Here is a 14,213-nt window from a genome sequence, read left to right on the forward strand (position 1 = left end):
ATTTAACATATTGAAACTGGATTCTAAGGAAAAAAATCCTCATCCCTATCAGTCAATAGCTAACTCCCTAAGGTCACAGGGCCAAGTCCTAATTCTCTAAATCATTAAACTTGGGTTGCTCCACAAGCCTTTTATATTTGCATCCCTGATTTTACCAATCCCATGACAGGACCTGATGCTTAATTACTTATCTGAAACATAGATGGAATTCTAAGTTAGAAAACTGAGAATTCATGTTATTTCCTGTTCATTAAAACCTATAAACCTACACTGTTTCTTCTGCAAATGGCTTTGGTCAAAGACAGGCATCACCCATTTCACATTGTTTATGCAGTTCAACTTTTCTTTTGGTTGCCTACTTTGTTAAAACCACAAGATTACATACTAATTGATGATGATAATTAAGGTTTGCTCAATTCCACAGTAAATTTAATTCCCAGTTTATCTTAAAAATATCCAAAAGTGAGTGAAAAACAGGAAATTATACATTTAAGACTGATTTAATGTGCTTGTCAATAACTGAGACAGCTTATTTTGTTTTTCTATAAGGAAATCTCTTTATACAAAGCAATTAGTTCACTACTATTAACTTAAAGGTAATGTATTTCCAGATATGACACAATTAAAAGACTTAAATTTTATGGTAGATTTATCAAGGCAGCATTACAAAAACAGTAAGATGGAAACCAAAGGGTAAAACAAGAAATTAACTACATGATTCTTATTTCACTTACAACTTCAAAGTTTCATAGTGCAGGTTAAAATACAGTAACTAGTTACCATTTAAGATAACAAAGCTAGCTCTAATTAAAACATATTGCTAAAGTATTGATATTATTTATAAGCCATAGAGCTTATACTCAACATTTCTAGGTGAAAACTGCATCCATTTTGTCCATGCTGTAAGTTGCAAAAGTTTGTGAGCTTTTCTGAATGTTTTTGCAGTACATAAACCTTTAAAGAAAAAAGTTAACAGGGCAAATACACAATACACTAACAAACAGTAATAAACTAATGGTGAAGTGTGTGAATTGCTGTTTTGCACATAATGTTGCTTTTGCATTGTTTTCTATATTTATTCACCCGTGCAAGGTGTAGATTTCTCATAAAAATAACTACATACTGAATAAAGTGTACAGTTTGGGGTCATCTGAAACACAATAAATATTTTACTATATCAGATGTATGTGCAACACTAATGTAGCACAACGGTATCATTTAAGGAAAATTAACTTTATTACTAGACATGCAAAATATCTTGGGCTTCATTACAGTTGGACATGTCTAGCTGTCATTATTATTTGGATCATGTGCCTGCTTTTTTGGCTTTTCTTTCTGAAATTAGTATCTATGTTTACCAATCTAAGTTAGTCAGCTACACACACAACAATCAACAACAACAAAAAAATACCTCACTTACTCTATTTGCGCACCATGAGCCACAAGGGCACTTATGGAATCCATACTACCAGACCGTGCTGCTTTATGAATAGGAGTTTCACCAACATAATCCTGTAAAGACAAACTACATTTTGTCAAACACACTCTTTCTAAAAATTAAAACATTATTACATTACTTTAATTAAGATAGCAAATATATAAAAGAAGCATTTATTATTAGCTAGCAAATACATCAGGTACTTCATCATTACTTTAAAGTCTGCAGTTGGCTGCCAAGTACATTAGACTTTTAACAAGAAGTAACATTAGAGGCATTTAATTCACAAGATAAGCTTTATCCAATAGCTCAACAATCAGCAGACTCTTATTCAGAAAACTGGTTCACCCTCCCAGCATCCACCACCGTAACACGTTATTCTAACACCTTCATTTCCTGGCACTCCTTTCCCAACACACTGGGCTGCACAAGCCCTCCTGAGCTCGGGAGCAGCAAGGCTGATTCTGGGACTGTGCTGCTTTCAGATCTTGCTGGCACACTGACTCAGTCCTTGAGGGCTGCACCATCAGTACTCGGCAGGAGAGGAGCTCTACTGTAACAGAGGTATGCCCAGTGTTCATAGGACAGGCCAGATCCCTCCCAACACATACACATTGATTCACATCCTATATACTTGTCTTCTGATTTTCTTTGTCAATTTCTATCCCATTATTATTAACCAGCACATCCAAACCTTTAATTTTTTTGCATGATGTGCAGACATACTGGGGGTAGAGTATTGCTTTTCAGACAACTCCCCCCCATTAACTGTCTTACAGGTAACAGGGAGGACCTACAACAATTTTATAAATCCCCCATCCAAGCAAGCAGCAAGTATTCATACATCATGATCTACAAAATGCAGAGGAAATTCAGTACTTGCAATTAACCATCAGTATTAAGAACCACAGAGAAGTATCTGTAATTGAACATTGCCTTGGAATAGCAAGTAAACGTTTTTACTGGTTTGTTAATGTGATTCATCCTCAACACTTCCACAGTGCAGCAAGGGGTTTTTTGCCTTGTTTTCTTCCCCCTTCTCTTTATCTCCAAACTTTTGACAGACTTCACTAGTCTGTTCCAGATATTAAACATGTTCTAACCGTATGTGCCTCAGTTTAGCTGCCCTGTTCCTTTTATTAAAATATCAACATTAGCTATTAAATTAACACAGCACCTTTACTGATTCAACAGTGTTTACACACAACAGTGTTAATGCCTAACTCCCCAGTACTGGCTTCACTTTAGCTCTATTTGAAATGTGAATATATGCAAAATATGACCATACTACCTAGAAGCTACTAAGTGTCCTAAATTGTCTGTCAAACTTTTAAGAAATTTAATCCTATCTTTTAGACCATGTAAGTATAACTTGAAAATTAATTTTGAATTATAAATTATGTAGTCTCAATCTTCTACTTGACAATTTTATTTCATGGTGAAATATCTTTGTAACAAGTTACAAAACCACTGAGGCTAAGCCAGCTTACCAGTGCTTAAGACATATATTCAGCCAAACAGTGAACTACCTAGCACAGCCAGCAGGGAACAATGGCACCCAACAAAGTTTACTTTCTCATAAAACAATGAAAATTGTTAAAAAAAGTTTGGATATAGGAAAGAGCAGCAAGTGTCTTAGAAACTAGAAAATGGCTATAGAAATTAGAAAAGGGCTATAAAGCCTTTCTTCCAAAGTGGATGTCAGCAGCTGGTGGATAGAAGACTGCTTTCCAATCAAGCTTATGCAGATTTTTCCTATTTGTAACTTCCCCTGAAGTAACAGGAAGAGAAAGAAGTTTAAGAGAGAATACAATTTTTTTAACCATCATACATGGAAATTTGAGGCTGATTTATCCAGAAAAAAATTCTTTCGGTAATAAATTTTCCAGTCATAAAAGCTGTCTTCGATTCATCATTCTGTTACTGTGTCCTCCCCTCCCCCCTTTTGTTCAAGTGGTCAAAGTAGAGAAAGTAAGTTATTTGCCTCTTTTGTCAGCATTAGTATCTACAAGCCAAATCCTAAGTTACAAGAGAGTCACTCATATGAAGTTCAGGTTAGGGTTAGTTGGACATGCATATGAGAGAGATAACAAAATCTCCTCTAGCTGTATAAACCTGGCACACTGCCCACAGTAAGATCTAGAGAACTGAATTCCAACATTGCTGTGGGGAAACACAAAAGGGATGAGAGAAGACCTTTGCAAAAGGACTCCCCAGCATTGCATTAGAAGAATGAGCTAAGCTTACAGCAGCTACCACTTCCATCACCAAAAAGAAAAATTAGTACTTCAGAAGGGAATATATGTCTTGAGAAGGGCTGCTTTTAATCACTGGTCCAGTAAACCATGTGTCTAAAGTTAAGGAATTCAAATAATACTTAAAAGTGCCAGAATACTCAGATTTAGATTTTTATAGCATTCCTTTTAATTACAGCACCCAAATTTCAGTCATCACTACTATTATGCTGCTTTGAAATTCTCATAAGGGGCCAAATATATTTGCACTGAAACACTTTCCCAGAAATTATCTTTCCTCAGAAATTCTCTCCAGATTATAAATTAGACTAAATGGAAAAGAAACATATATGGAAAAATATATATATCCCACTGAAAGATGGCTTTAAATCTTTCAGCGCATACAGAAGAAAACAAAAGTACTCTGTATGAGTCTCAAAACAATTGTTTTGATTCAACTGGAATGGATGTGACCAAGCAGGAAAACAAAGTAACATTTTTTTCCAAGAAGTTCCTCAGAGCTGTTCAGGGTATAGCCTGTTAGCACATTCTCATGTGCAAGACACTTCTTTCCCTATCTCTTTTATCTCACAAAAGAAGTTATTTTATTTTGAGAAGCTCTATTAATTCCTCATTACCCCTCATAATCCTTTAAATTGGTCACACTCCCCATCTGTGCTTGAGTCTGATACAACCCCTTTTGTAATAATATTCCAGGAAGAGAAGCATGAAGGACTTGTAGTGGCCTTTCACAACTAGAGCAGAACTTGTCCCTCTGTTGCAACACTGCACAAACAGCCCAAACTTGTCTCGCAATCTAGAGGATGCATTATCAATAAATGAGTAGAAACTCAAACTAAGTTTCACTAATTTAGCATTCAAGATAATACATTTGGTTAGTAAATATTTTGTACACAGTGCTCTTGAAGAAATGGCAAAAAGGATTTGTGAACCATCACAGACATTTAGTTTTTGTAGCTCATTACTGAATGCCTTCCTCCTTGGAGACAACGGCTACCCTCTCACACAGACAAGGGCAGTTTTCTCTAGCTTGGGGTCATGACTAGATTACCTTTGACTCCTATTTCATTTTACTGAATAAACATCTAGCTTCCTTCCTTATTATGTTTTTATTTATGTGGCTGAAGAGTCTTTTGCTTTTGTTGGCTTTAATCAGTAAATCTATCTCAGCTTGATTAATCAGTTTCTAGTTCCTCACTAGGCTCTTAACCTCGAAAGACACTTCCTCTACCAATTAAATACTTTTCTCAAACTCTCCTCCCAGGCCTCTTTCATGCATGGGTATTTTTTTCAATTCAGTCTAAAGCCATTTTTTACTGAATTTCTCCTCCTCCTGTCTCTTTGAGACCTGGATTCTGATAGCTTAAGGATGGTTCAGTTGAATTCAGAGCACATCTCCTATTTTGTTCTCCAAATTCCAAGTCCCTGGACATGATTCAATTGATCTCACTCATTGGTACCTTTACATTCCTTCCATTTATTAAAAAAGCAACCAAACACAAAAAAACCCCAAAACAATCAAACAAACCAAACAAAACCCACCCCAAACAAACAAAAAAAACCCCCAGCCAAAACCAAAACAACCCACCAACCAAAAGCAACTTAACTTACTTGCAGGAATTTATTTTTAAAATAAAAAGCTTCCACACACATTTGTACTGAAAACTTTCAACTATGTATACTGTTTTGGATGGGAGAGTTAATTTTTTCCACAGTACCCATTTTGGGTTCGTGACCAGCAAAGTGTTTTTGGTACACCAATGCTCTAGCTGGGTGTGCCACAGCTGGGACCACTGACCCAAATGGACAAGAGGATTATCCCATGCCATAAGACATCATGCTCAGCAAGCAGAACTGGGGCTGTCATTGCTCCAGCACTGGCTGCCATCAGTGAGGTAGTGGTGAGCCACAAAGCTTTTTGCGCTGTGCTGTGAGGTTTTTGAAAATGTTTTATCACTTTGTTTTCTTGGATTTCTTTTTCTTTGTTTCCTGTCTTTATTTCAATCCATGAGTTCTCACGCCTCCCTCCTGATTCTCCCCCTCACCTCGCTGGGTGGGGGGAACAAGGAAGCAGCTGTGGGGTGCTTAGATTCCACTGGGGTTAAACCTCAACACTGCACAAGCACTTCTAAAATACTTCTAGTAGTGATACCTGACTAAGACACAGCAGCCCTTACTTGATAAGAATCACAAACCAACTCCATTCCTTAACTTAACTGCCTGAATTTCAATCATCTATCAGGTGATCACATTTCCAAACACTACTCATTTCTTACATTTCTTAGAAGCCATACACTATCCTTTCTGAAGCTTGAAAGCAGAAACTAGAGAACACAGAGCACTTTTCCTCCTTTGCTAAAAGGCTTTTGTGTGCAAGTGAGAACTTATGGAATCTATTTATCTGGATTTAGACCTAACTGTTGTTTTAAAAAAACCCTGTAATATACCCAAAGAACATTTTCTTCCTCTCCACTAAGGATATCAGCCTATTTAAAGTTCTTGCTCCTATGGGTAGTCTAACTCTCCTAAAACTATCTGCCACCACTGCCATGTGATGTTAACTGACTGCATGAATAGTAAGTTGCATCCCCTGTAAGGGTGCAGTATTTCTTTTCCCTTCCCTTTATGACAGGCCACATACTTTTTTTTGGCCAATCAACAAAGGCAACATACAAAAGAAATGTTTAATAGGCTGAGGCTAGAGGGAAAATACATTTAAATGAAGTCAACAGTTTTCTAAATCAGAAAGTACTTATTATCTGATGTATCTAATATATACAACAGCCCAGAACCCATCTGGTTGTGACAAGGATAAAACATCAGAAAAAATCCTCAGGAAAACTAGCAGGATAATTGCTTTGCACTGTTACAGTGAACTAGAGCAGGCAGGCAGCCAAATGCAGGTCCTGAGTCACACTACTAAGAACTATTAGCAGTCACAGCCCACTGAGGGGAAAAAAAAAAGAAAAATCAGAAACAGTAGGACATTGTCTTGAATACACTGATGGGTAGAAACAGACCATTGCTTGGCACTTCAGCTTTCTTCCTGTGTACTTTTATATGGTGATCCTGGGGGTAAGGAAGTGCCCACTGACGAGAGACAGATGTGATTCTAGCCAGCACACACAGTTACATAAGAGGGCTGGACATCACAGGATATACTCACATAATTTATTTGGGGAACAAAGTGCAGTTGGGACAAGCAGTTTTCAGCATTTGTCCTTCATTGCTGCTGCCTGAGAAGCATCCTGGGCAACTGTCACCAGCAACGAGATAAGACATGTTTAAGTTTTCCTAAACTTCAGGGCAGGCAGCATGAGCTACAATACAATACCTCAGGGCAGGTATGAAACATGCATGCAAACTCTACTGAGTACCGGAGGTTTACGGTAAAACTGAGAGACTCGAGTGGATTCCTGTTCAGAAGCTATCCTTTTCTTTTTCCAGAAGTGAAGGGTTAGTCTGTAGCCAATGACCAGAAGTCAGTTTGGAAGGAAAAGTTTACTAGTTTAAATATCAAGCATTCCCAGATCTCTCTCAGCATGTGTTTTGTATCCAGTGTCCATGGAACACTTGTCCTCACACAAGCATTAGCCAGTGACTATGTCTGTTTGGAGTACAGCATCAGTCAGCGAGCTGGAAGGAATAAACAAAATACACATCAGGAAAGAGTGCTCCAAAAGCTCAAAAAGTGTGGGTGGAAGCCCTAGATGATCACCTAAAAGTGCTTGCAAGTTAAATAAGGAACAGAGACCATTTAAGGAGTTCAAATCAAACAAGAATAGTAGAATTTGACTGCAATTCAATAAACAGCTGAAGGAACTGGGGATAGCAAAGCATGCACTGTGCTTTACATAGCCATGTATGAAACATTCCAACTATCTGTGGGATGAGCTTTCTGCTTTAGTTATCACCAAGGCACGCTGCCTAGCTTTCAGTGTTTGTGCATGAGAAAACAGTGTGACTGACCAGTTGTATCCTACAAACTTCAGAGACTTTTTTGTTTCTACTACCATTTTAATTAACCAGAGGTATTTATTTTGTCACTAAACTGAGTCTGAAATAACTCTGGTCATATGTTCAATTAGTATTTTGTGGGTGCAAAAAAAAGTTACTACATTCAAGTGTAACTTTAGCCTACCATTAATGACATACAAGGCACCCACTGTGTCAGCTCTCAGGACCCACCTCTGTTGTGTCCGTGGTCTGTCACTGCCTCAGTCTGCCCCTAGCAGTCTACAGGATACCATCATCACTATCTGAGAACCTGACAATGTGGAGGACCATTTGCTCTGGCAACCAGCCAGCAACATACAGACTCCTGATCACTGGCTTGCCTTAGTAACTTCTTTTAAGCTGGAATGAGTCTCCTGCCCATTTTTAACTGCAGATTACACTGCCTTTGCTTTCTTTTACAGCCATCTGCATGTTGCCCTCAGCCCATGGAGAGATCTCTCCACACTCTTCTCCTCTTCTTCTGGGAGCTAGCTGCTACTTTCTTCTTTGCTACAACCTCACTCACTACATGTGATTTTTTTCCCCCTCATCATGTTCCAGGACATCAAGCTTGTTCTTCAAATCCATTTCAACCTCACTGGTCAGTTCTTCTCTTTATCCTCATAGCTGGAAACTTTCATTCTTCTCATTCATTCACTTTCATTCATTCTTCTCTTCTCATTTAGCAGTTATTTGTATATCTTTATTCTGTGCATGCCACGTTTCCTCTCTAATCACCATTTCTTTACATTCTTACCTGGTCTCCAGATGCATTTACAGTTCTTGTATTTTCTCTTCTGAAGATTCTACCACTATGCAGCAATAACTTTTTGCATAAGTTACTTTTGTCAGGTATCAAGGAGAAGATGCGATCTATAGCCTCTGCATCCAGCCACCTTCATTGTTTCTACAATTCTCCTGGTGTCTCACAGCTGTTCTCAATGCACCAGACTTCTTTTCTGAAAACTCAACACAAACTTCCCCATTTCTTATTTTTGCACAGCTTAAAAAAAAAAGAGAACCAAACTCTAGAAATGCAAATGTTTTAGTTCTTCAGCAGACTTAGCTTAACTCTACCGCATACAAAACGCAGTCTGGCCCTTAAATATTTTAAGAAAAGTATGATGCAAGATTTAACAGGCCAGACATTTTATGGATGCTGTGCTATACCACAGCTTTTAACAACAGCATATGCTGTAGTAATAATTATTCTCAGAATATTATTAAAAATACTTTTAATTACCGTTAAAAAGGACGTTATGTATGACCAGCATACATAACAGATTCATTCAGTACTTCAAACATTTTCTTCAAAAACATGATGATAGTTTTTAAGTATTGATTCTGTGTTGTTACTGTACCAAAGTACAACACTTCTTTGCAGGAATTTTTTCTGTATTAATAGCACTCTCTGCTACCAAATATATTACATACTCACCTAAAACTAATGAAAGTTATAGTAAAAAAAAAAAAGGGGCAAATGAAATTTTTTTAATCACTTATTCTTTGTTAGTCAAGTACATGTTTCTCATCTACTTTCATAAAGCTACTAGAAAAGCTTCAGAAATAATCTAAAAGAAAAACAACATAAACCCAGATGCACCTTAATAAATCAAGGCAGCTCTTATTAGTTAGATCTATGAGTAAATCATGAAGCACCACAAAGGTCTCATGGTTCTGCAGATAATAGTAAATTTTTCAATTCTTAGCATATTTATTATGTTCCTCACTAGTCTTTTCTTGCCCCTGCAGCAGCACTACAGTATCAGAGTATTTGCTAATGCTGCCAATAGCAAGGCAACATTACCACTTTGTTCAAGAAGCAGCAAGATGTCAATTCCTAAAACAAATATCCTCCAATCCCCTAGAGGCTTAAAGGACATTTATCAGTCCTACCTCTACTGCAATGTAAAATGTCTATAACTGATAATTAAGTCACTTGACTTCAGCTGATGTCAAAAATGAAGCATCTGTATGTTAATGTAAGGCTCATACATGTCATAAAAAGGGATCAAGACAACCCTTGCAGAACTATATGCATATATGAAACACACATTAATCCATACCTGTTTGTTTATGTTGGCCCCCGCTTGAATCAACCAATTCAGGCACTGTGGATGTCCTCCAAAAGCAGCAATGTGGGCTGGTGTTTGAGCAAAACGTGTTGTACTGGCATTTACAGAAGCTCCAGCTCTTACTAACTGCATTAGGCACTCCAGCTTTAAAGACATGAGGGAAAATAAAACCAAAAACGTTACACAGATGTGCTGTGACAATTAGCATGTGGTAATAAATACATAAAACCTAAAAGAGCTAAAATTACCAGTAAGACTACATGAATGAAAAACAAGACAGAATATGAAATTTAGGATTTCCTCCCTCCTCCTTCCTCATTTGGTCATAGACCACACCTGAGAAGTATTTCTCACCTCCAAAACTGAATTTCATCTTTAATTTGAGAAAAGAGGAAAAGGGGGCATAAACACTTCAGTCTTAACTAGAAGAGATATTCAGTTCATTTTTGTTAAGAGGGTGGAAAGGGAAGAAAGAGAAGTAAGGAAAAAAAAGGGGGGAGAGTTCCAATTCAGCAAACATGATACTAACCAGACATGATTAGATAACATTTGCCAAAACAAAAGTGTTGTTAGGAGACACATAGATGCTGGACTCATACTCTCAGCAGAGTTTATATAAAGCTAAATCAGAAAAACAAAAAGATTTTTCATTTCTTTAATGCACTCCTGGAGTGACAGAAGATTAGTCAAGAAAACTAATACTTAAGAATACATATATAATATGTTAAATCTGTAAAAGGAATAAATTAATTCCACCATTTTCTGGTTATTTCAGATAAGAAACTGTTAAAAACAAAACAGGCTGCTTGTGGCACCACAAAGATAAAAAGCCTTTTTTCTTTTAAAAAATTGCAATAATTGTCAAATTATATTCTGCCTTTTTTCCTAACATACCAACCAGAAGTGTCAGATAACCAGATACTATTTTTAAAGGTTCCTAACTTCTCATTTTTAGAAACCAGGCAAACCCCGGCTACGATGACCTCAACTTTCAAAAATAGTCAAAACAACACTCCTTTCCTGTCACCCAGTAACATTGTCTTGTTGACAGGAAAAGAAACTCACTATGCTGAAATAAACAGTTTAGTCTAGGCATCCATTTACTGTGGGTACAAAACAAGTACCACTGCACAAAACAAATACCAGCAGCAAAACAAAGACCCTTACACCAGCTCAGGCATTGGTTCATATAAAACAAATCTGTGGGTGTCTCAGTGTATCACAATTAAAGAAAACATCAGCCACACCACAGCTGTCCATAAAGGAGCAATTAAATATCTGAATGTGGGCTGGCAGCTTGACTCAGGCAGAAGTATCAACATCAGGATTATAACATTCTTCTCTGTTCCTGTATGTCAGCCTTTCCTTCTCCCTCTCCTAGCCTGTACATTTCTCATCTTGCTGAATTACAAATTAGATAAAAGTACCAACCACTGTAATGAAGTATTTTATATTAGTTTTTGCAATTAAGGTGTCAACTTCATTTGTTTCCTTCCCTCATATAATTCAAACACACATGTGAGCCCTATCCCTTGGGATATACAGAAGTCATTTTTTTGGACCGTAATGGAGTTAAGGCTGGACACAGTTGTACCAGGAACTCACTAACAGCATGATGGAAGGGTGAGGATAACTGGAATTTTGCATATTAATGAGTCTAGCTCCATAAACATCAACATTGCCAAAGAAAAAGTACCTTTTCAAAAGAAAATAAGCACTTTTGTTGGGGGAAAACCTCCACATCCAGTAACTTGTTTAAGAAAATTTCCAACTCCAACGCTAGACTACTGAACTACATTTTGTATTTGCCAATATTAGACTCTCCACGATCTTCACATGTTAGCACCCATAATACTGCTGTCAATCCTCCTGTAATTATTAATTAAATTGTAACCCTGCGACTATTAATAAGTCATGTGATAGAAAACACCCCTCCAGCTACACCAAGGGGTTTGTCTGTGGTAACTGAAGGCAAAAATAAATTTCAGCCAGTTTTTAGAACAATAGACTTTATTAATAGAGTTCATTTGAAAACACTTCCAGACAAGCATTACAACTTCAGGAAAGAATAATATTTCCTGCACAGGCACCAGGCTAAAAGAATTCCTTAATCAGGAATCAGCCCATCAACTGAAAAGGAAAAAAACACAAACTGATTCACCAGCACTGTCCTGCACTGCTTAAATCTAAGATGGCCACAGACCATGATTATCCATGTAACCTCATTTTTAAACATTGTTTTTCTTTTTTTTTTTTCCTTGCATACTCTGACTTTAGAGTCATAGGGCTTTAACTATGAATACATTTCATCCCATTAAAAGCTTGAGTATAGATTTTGTGTATCATGGCTGTCAGAAAAACCTGCTTCCAGCATTATGGAAGAACAAGATTAATTCCATCCATGAACAGGAAAAGTCAACACAACAAAAACCAACACTTCACTTGATCATTTATACTTGAGATTAGGACACACAAGTCCAATTTCATTAAATAACCTAAATTTAATACAGAGGATATTTTCCAACCTAAAGCAGAGGTTAAATTGATTTAGTGAAGAAAGACAGGCCTCCATACAGACCACACCACTGGCAAAGTACCAAGCAGGAGACAGGCATTTCTATCTCTACCGCTTTTGTTCCTAAAGAAACAGAATGTATTTACTACTATTTTGCTTCCTATAATGTAAACAGTCAAAAGACAAAAAAGAAAAGCAGGCGAAGAGCACAAGCAAAGAGATATGGTCAGAGAAAATAAGAATTTGATTGTAAGTGATTAAAAAGAAAATTAATGCTAGTCCAAAATAAAGTGAACTAAAATTAAGATGAAAATCAATTTTTTATACAAGCCCTGTATTTTCTACCTCTCTGGTAGCTTTTTTTAGACTATTAACATTTTTACATTCTGACCCATCTTCTCAGAAATCTGTGGAATACCAGTGTAATTTAGGGCACTATAGAATTAACTCCAAATAAAATATAGAAACTCTAATGGGAATTAATTCACATCTCAGAAGACAAGCACTTTTCTCCGGTCAGGGAATGTCCTGAAAATGCAAACTCCACCACAGGTACTCAACACAGCAAGTAAATTTGCACTTGCTACTATCTCTAAAAGGAGCTCCATACTGTCATTAAATGCCCAGGTATTAAACCTAGAAATACAAGCTCTAATATCCATCACCTCCAATTGACTTTGCTGGTATTTTAAGTATTACCTGCAAACTGTAGAAGTGTGTTTTAGAGTAAGGTATTCAAGAACTCTGTGTTTTCACTTTTAGTTGTAAGAGACCCCATTTTTACTGGTACTGGTGCAGTTACACCAGTATTTTCTCCCCCATAAGCCACCTTTCCTCTTTCACATATTCATTTATAACCAACTTGACTGTTGCTGCTACTTCCTTCCTGAAACATATCCACAACTGCATGCAAGAATTTAGCTCTACACAGCTTCACTGTAATTCTGGACTGCCCTTTGATGCAGGGAGAGCCATCTTACGTTCAACCTGTGCCACAGGCAGAAGGAAAGAAAATTCTCTTTGAAGTTCACCAAACCTGGACTCCTGCTGTGTGTGCAGGCACACATGTGTGTACATGTGTGAACTGGGTTAGATTTCATTGCTCACAAGTAGATCCAGAAAAGAACTAAACCAATTTTGTCTTTTCAGCATCCTACAGAGCTGCAGTGAGAAGCAATGGTCTGATGGACCATGCTACTACTGGCCCTATATCAGACATACAGACATGAAGCTCTGTCATCACATAATTTCTTCCAGGAAAAGAAAAAAAAACCACAAGTGATTATCCCACAAAATCTAGAAAAACAAAGAAGTGAAGAGAAAGAGACCTGTTCAGTAACTGTTAAGCAGCACTTCAAAAATTAACATCTGAAAACTGTGGTACTTTGAGAAACAGAAGAATTTTCTATTTTGTTTTGATGAATGTGAATTTGGGAAACAAAAATGCCACAAATGTGAACGTAAGACATGCATCCGAGCAGCTCTTGTGTCACTGCTGGCAACACTCAGCTAACCCGTGAAAGGTACAAGTGTAACTATGCCACACAAACACAAAGCCCCTCGGGTCTGGGATCCAACTACACTACTGTAACTTCTTCAAAGTGTTTCAAAGTGCAGTCTTTGGCTCTGAGAAAGGAACACAACTTGACCATAAAGTACGTAGATAACTTCCACAAATTGCTGTCTGGATCTGATGGCTTTTAGGAAAAAACATATGAACAAAGTTCTAGAAAAACCCATTTACTGCCTATGCCACCTTTGTAAGTCTCATTTCATCTGCCACATTTCCCCCCTATGTAACACCACCACCTACCAAATTTTGCCCATACCTAAGAATGAAAACAGAAAATAAAAGCCAGTGTTGCAGGCTGACTTGTTCCCTTTGTTTGCTATTTCTGCAAGAGTCTCTTCAACAGAAACTGGAATGCACCCAA

At 37.3% G+C, this 14,213-nt stretch overlaps 1 protein-coding gene across 3 annotated transcripts in view; it reads right to left on the bottom strand.

Annotated features, from left to right (window-relative positions):
* Positions 1-14,213, bottom strand: part of ANKRD10 (ankyrin repeat domain 10) — a 37,555-nt gene that overhangs the window by 21,444 nt on the left and 1,898 nt on the right. For all 3 annotated transcript variants that reach the window (XM_064407827.1, XM_064407828.1, XM_064407829.1), the window contains exons 2-3: positions 9,756-9,908; positions 1,421-1,512 (exon numbers count right to left, since the gene is read on the bottom strand). In XM_064407827.1, the coding sequence (XP_064263897.1) occupies positions 1,421-1,512; positions 9,756-9,908 (245 nt within the window). The remainder of the gene's footprint in view (positions 1-1,420; positions 1,513-9,755; positions 9,909-14,213) is intronic.

Source organism: Passer domesticus, chromosome 2 (genome assembly GCF_036417665.1).
Source record: "Passer domesticus isolate bPasDom1 chromosome 2, bPasDom1.hap1, whole genome shotgun sequence".
NCBI classification, from domain to species: Eukaryota; Metazoa; Chordata; class Aves; order Passeriformes; family Passeridae; genus Passer; species Passer domesticus.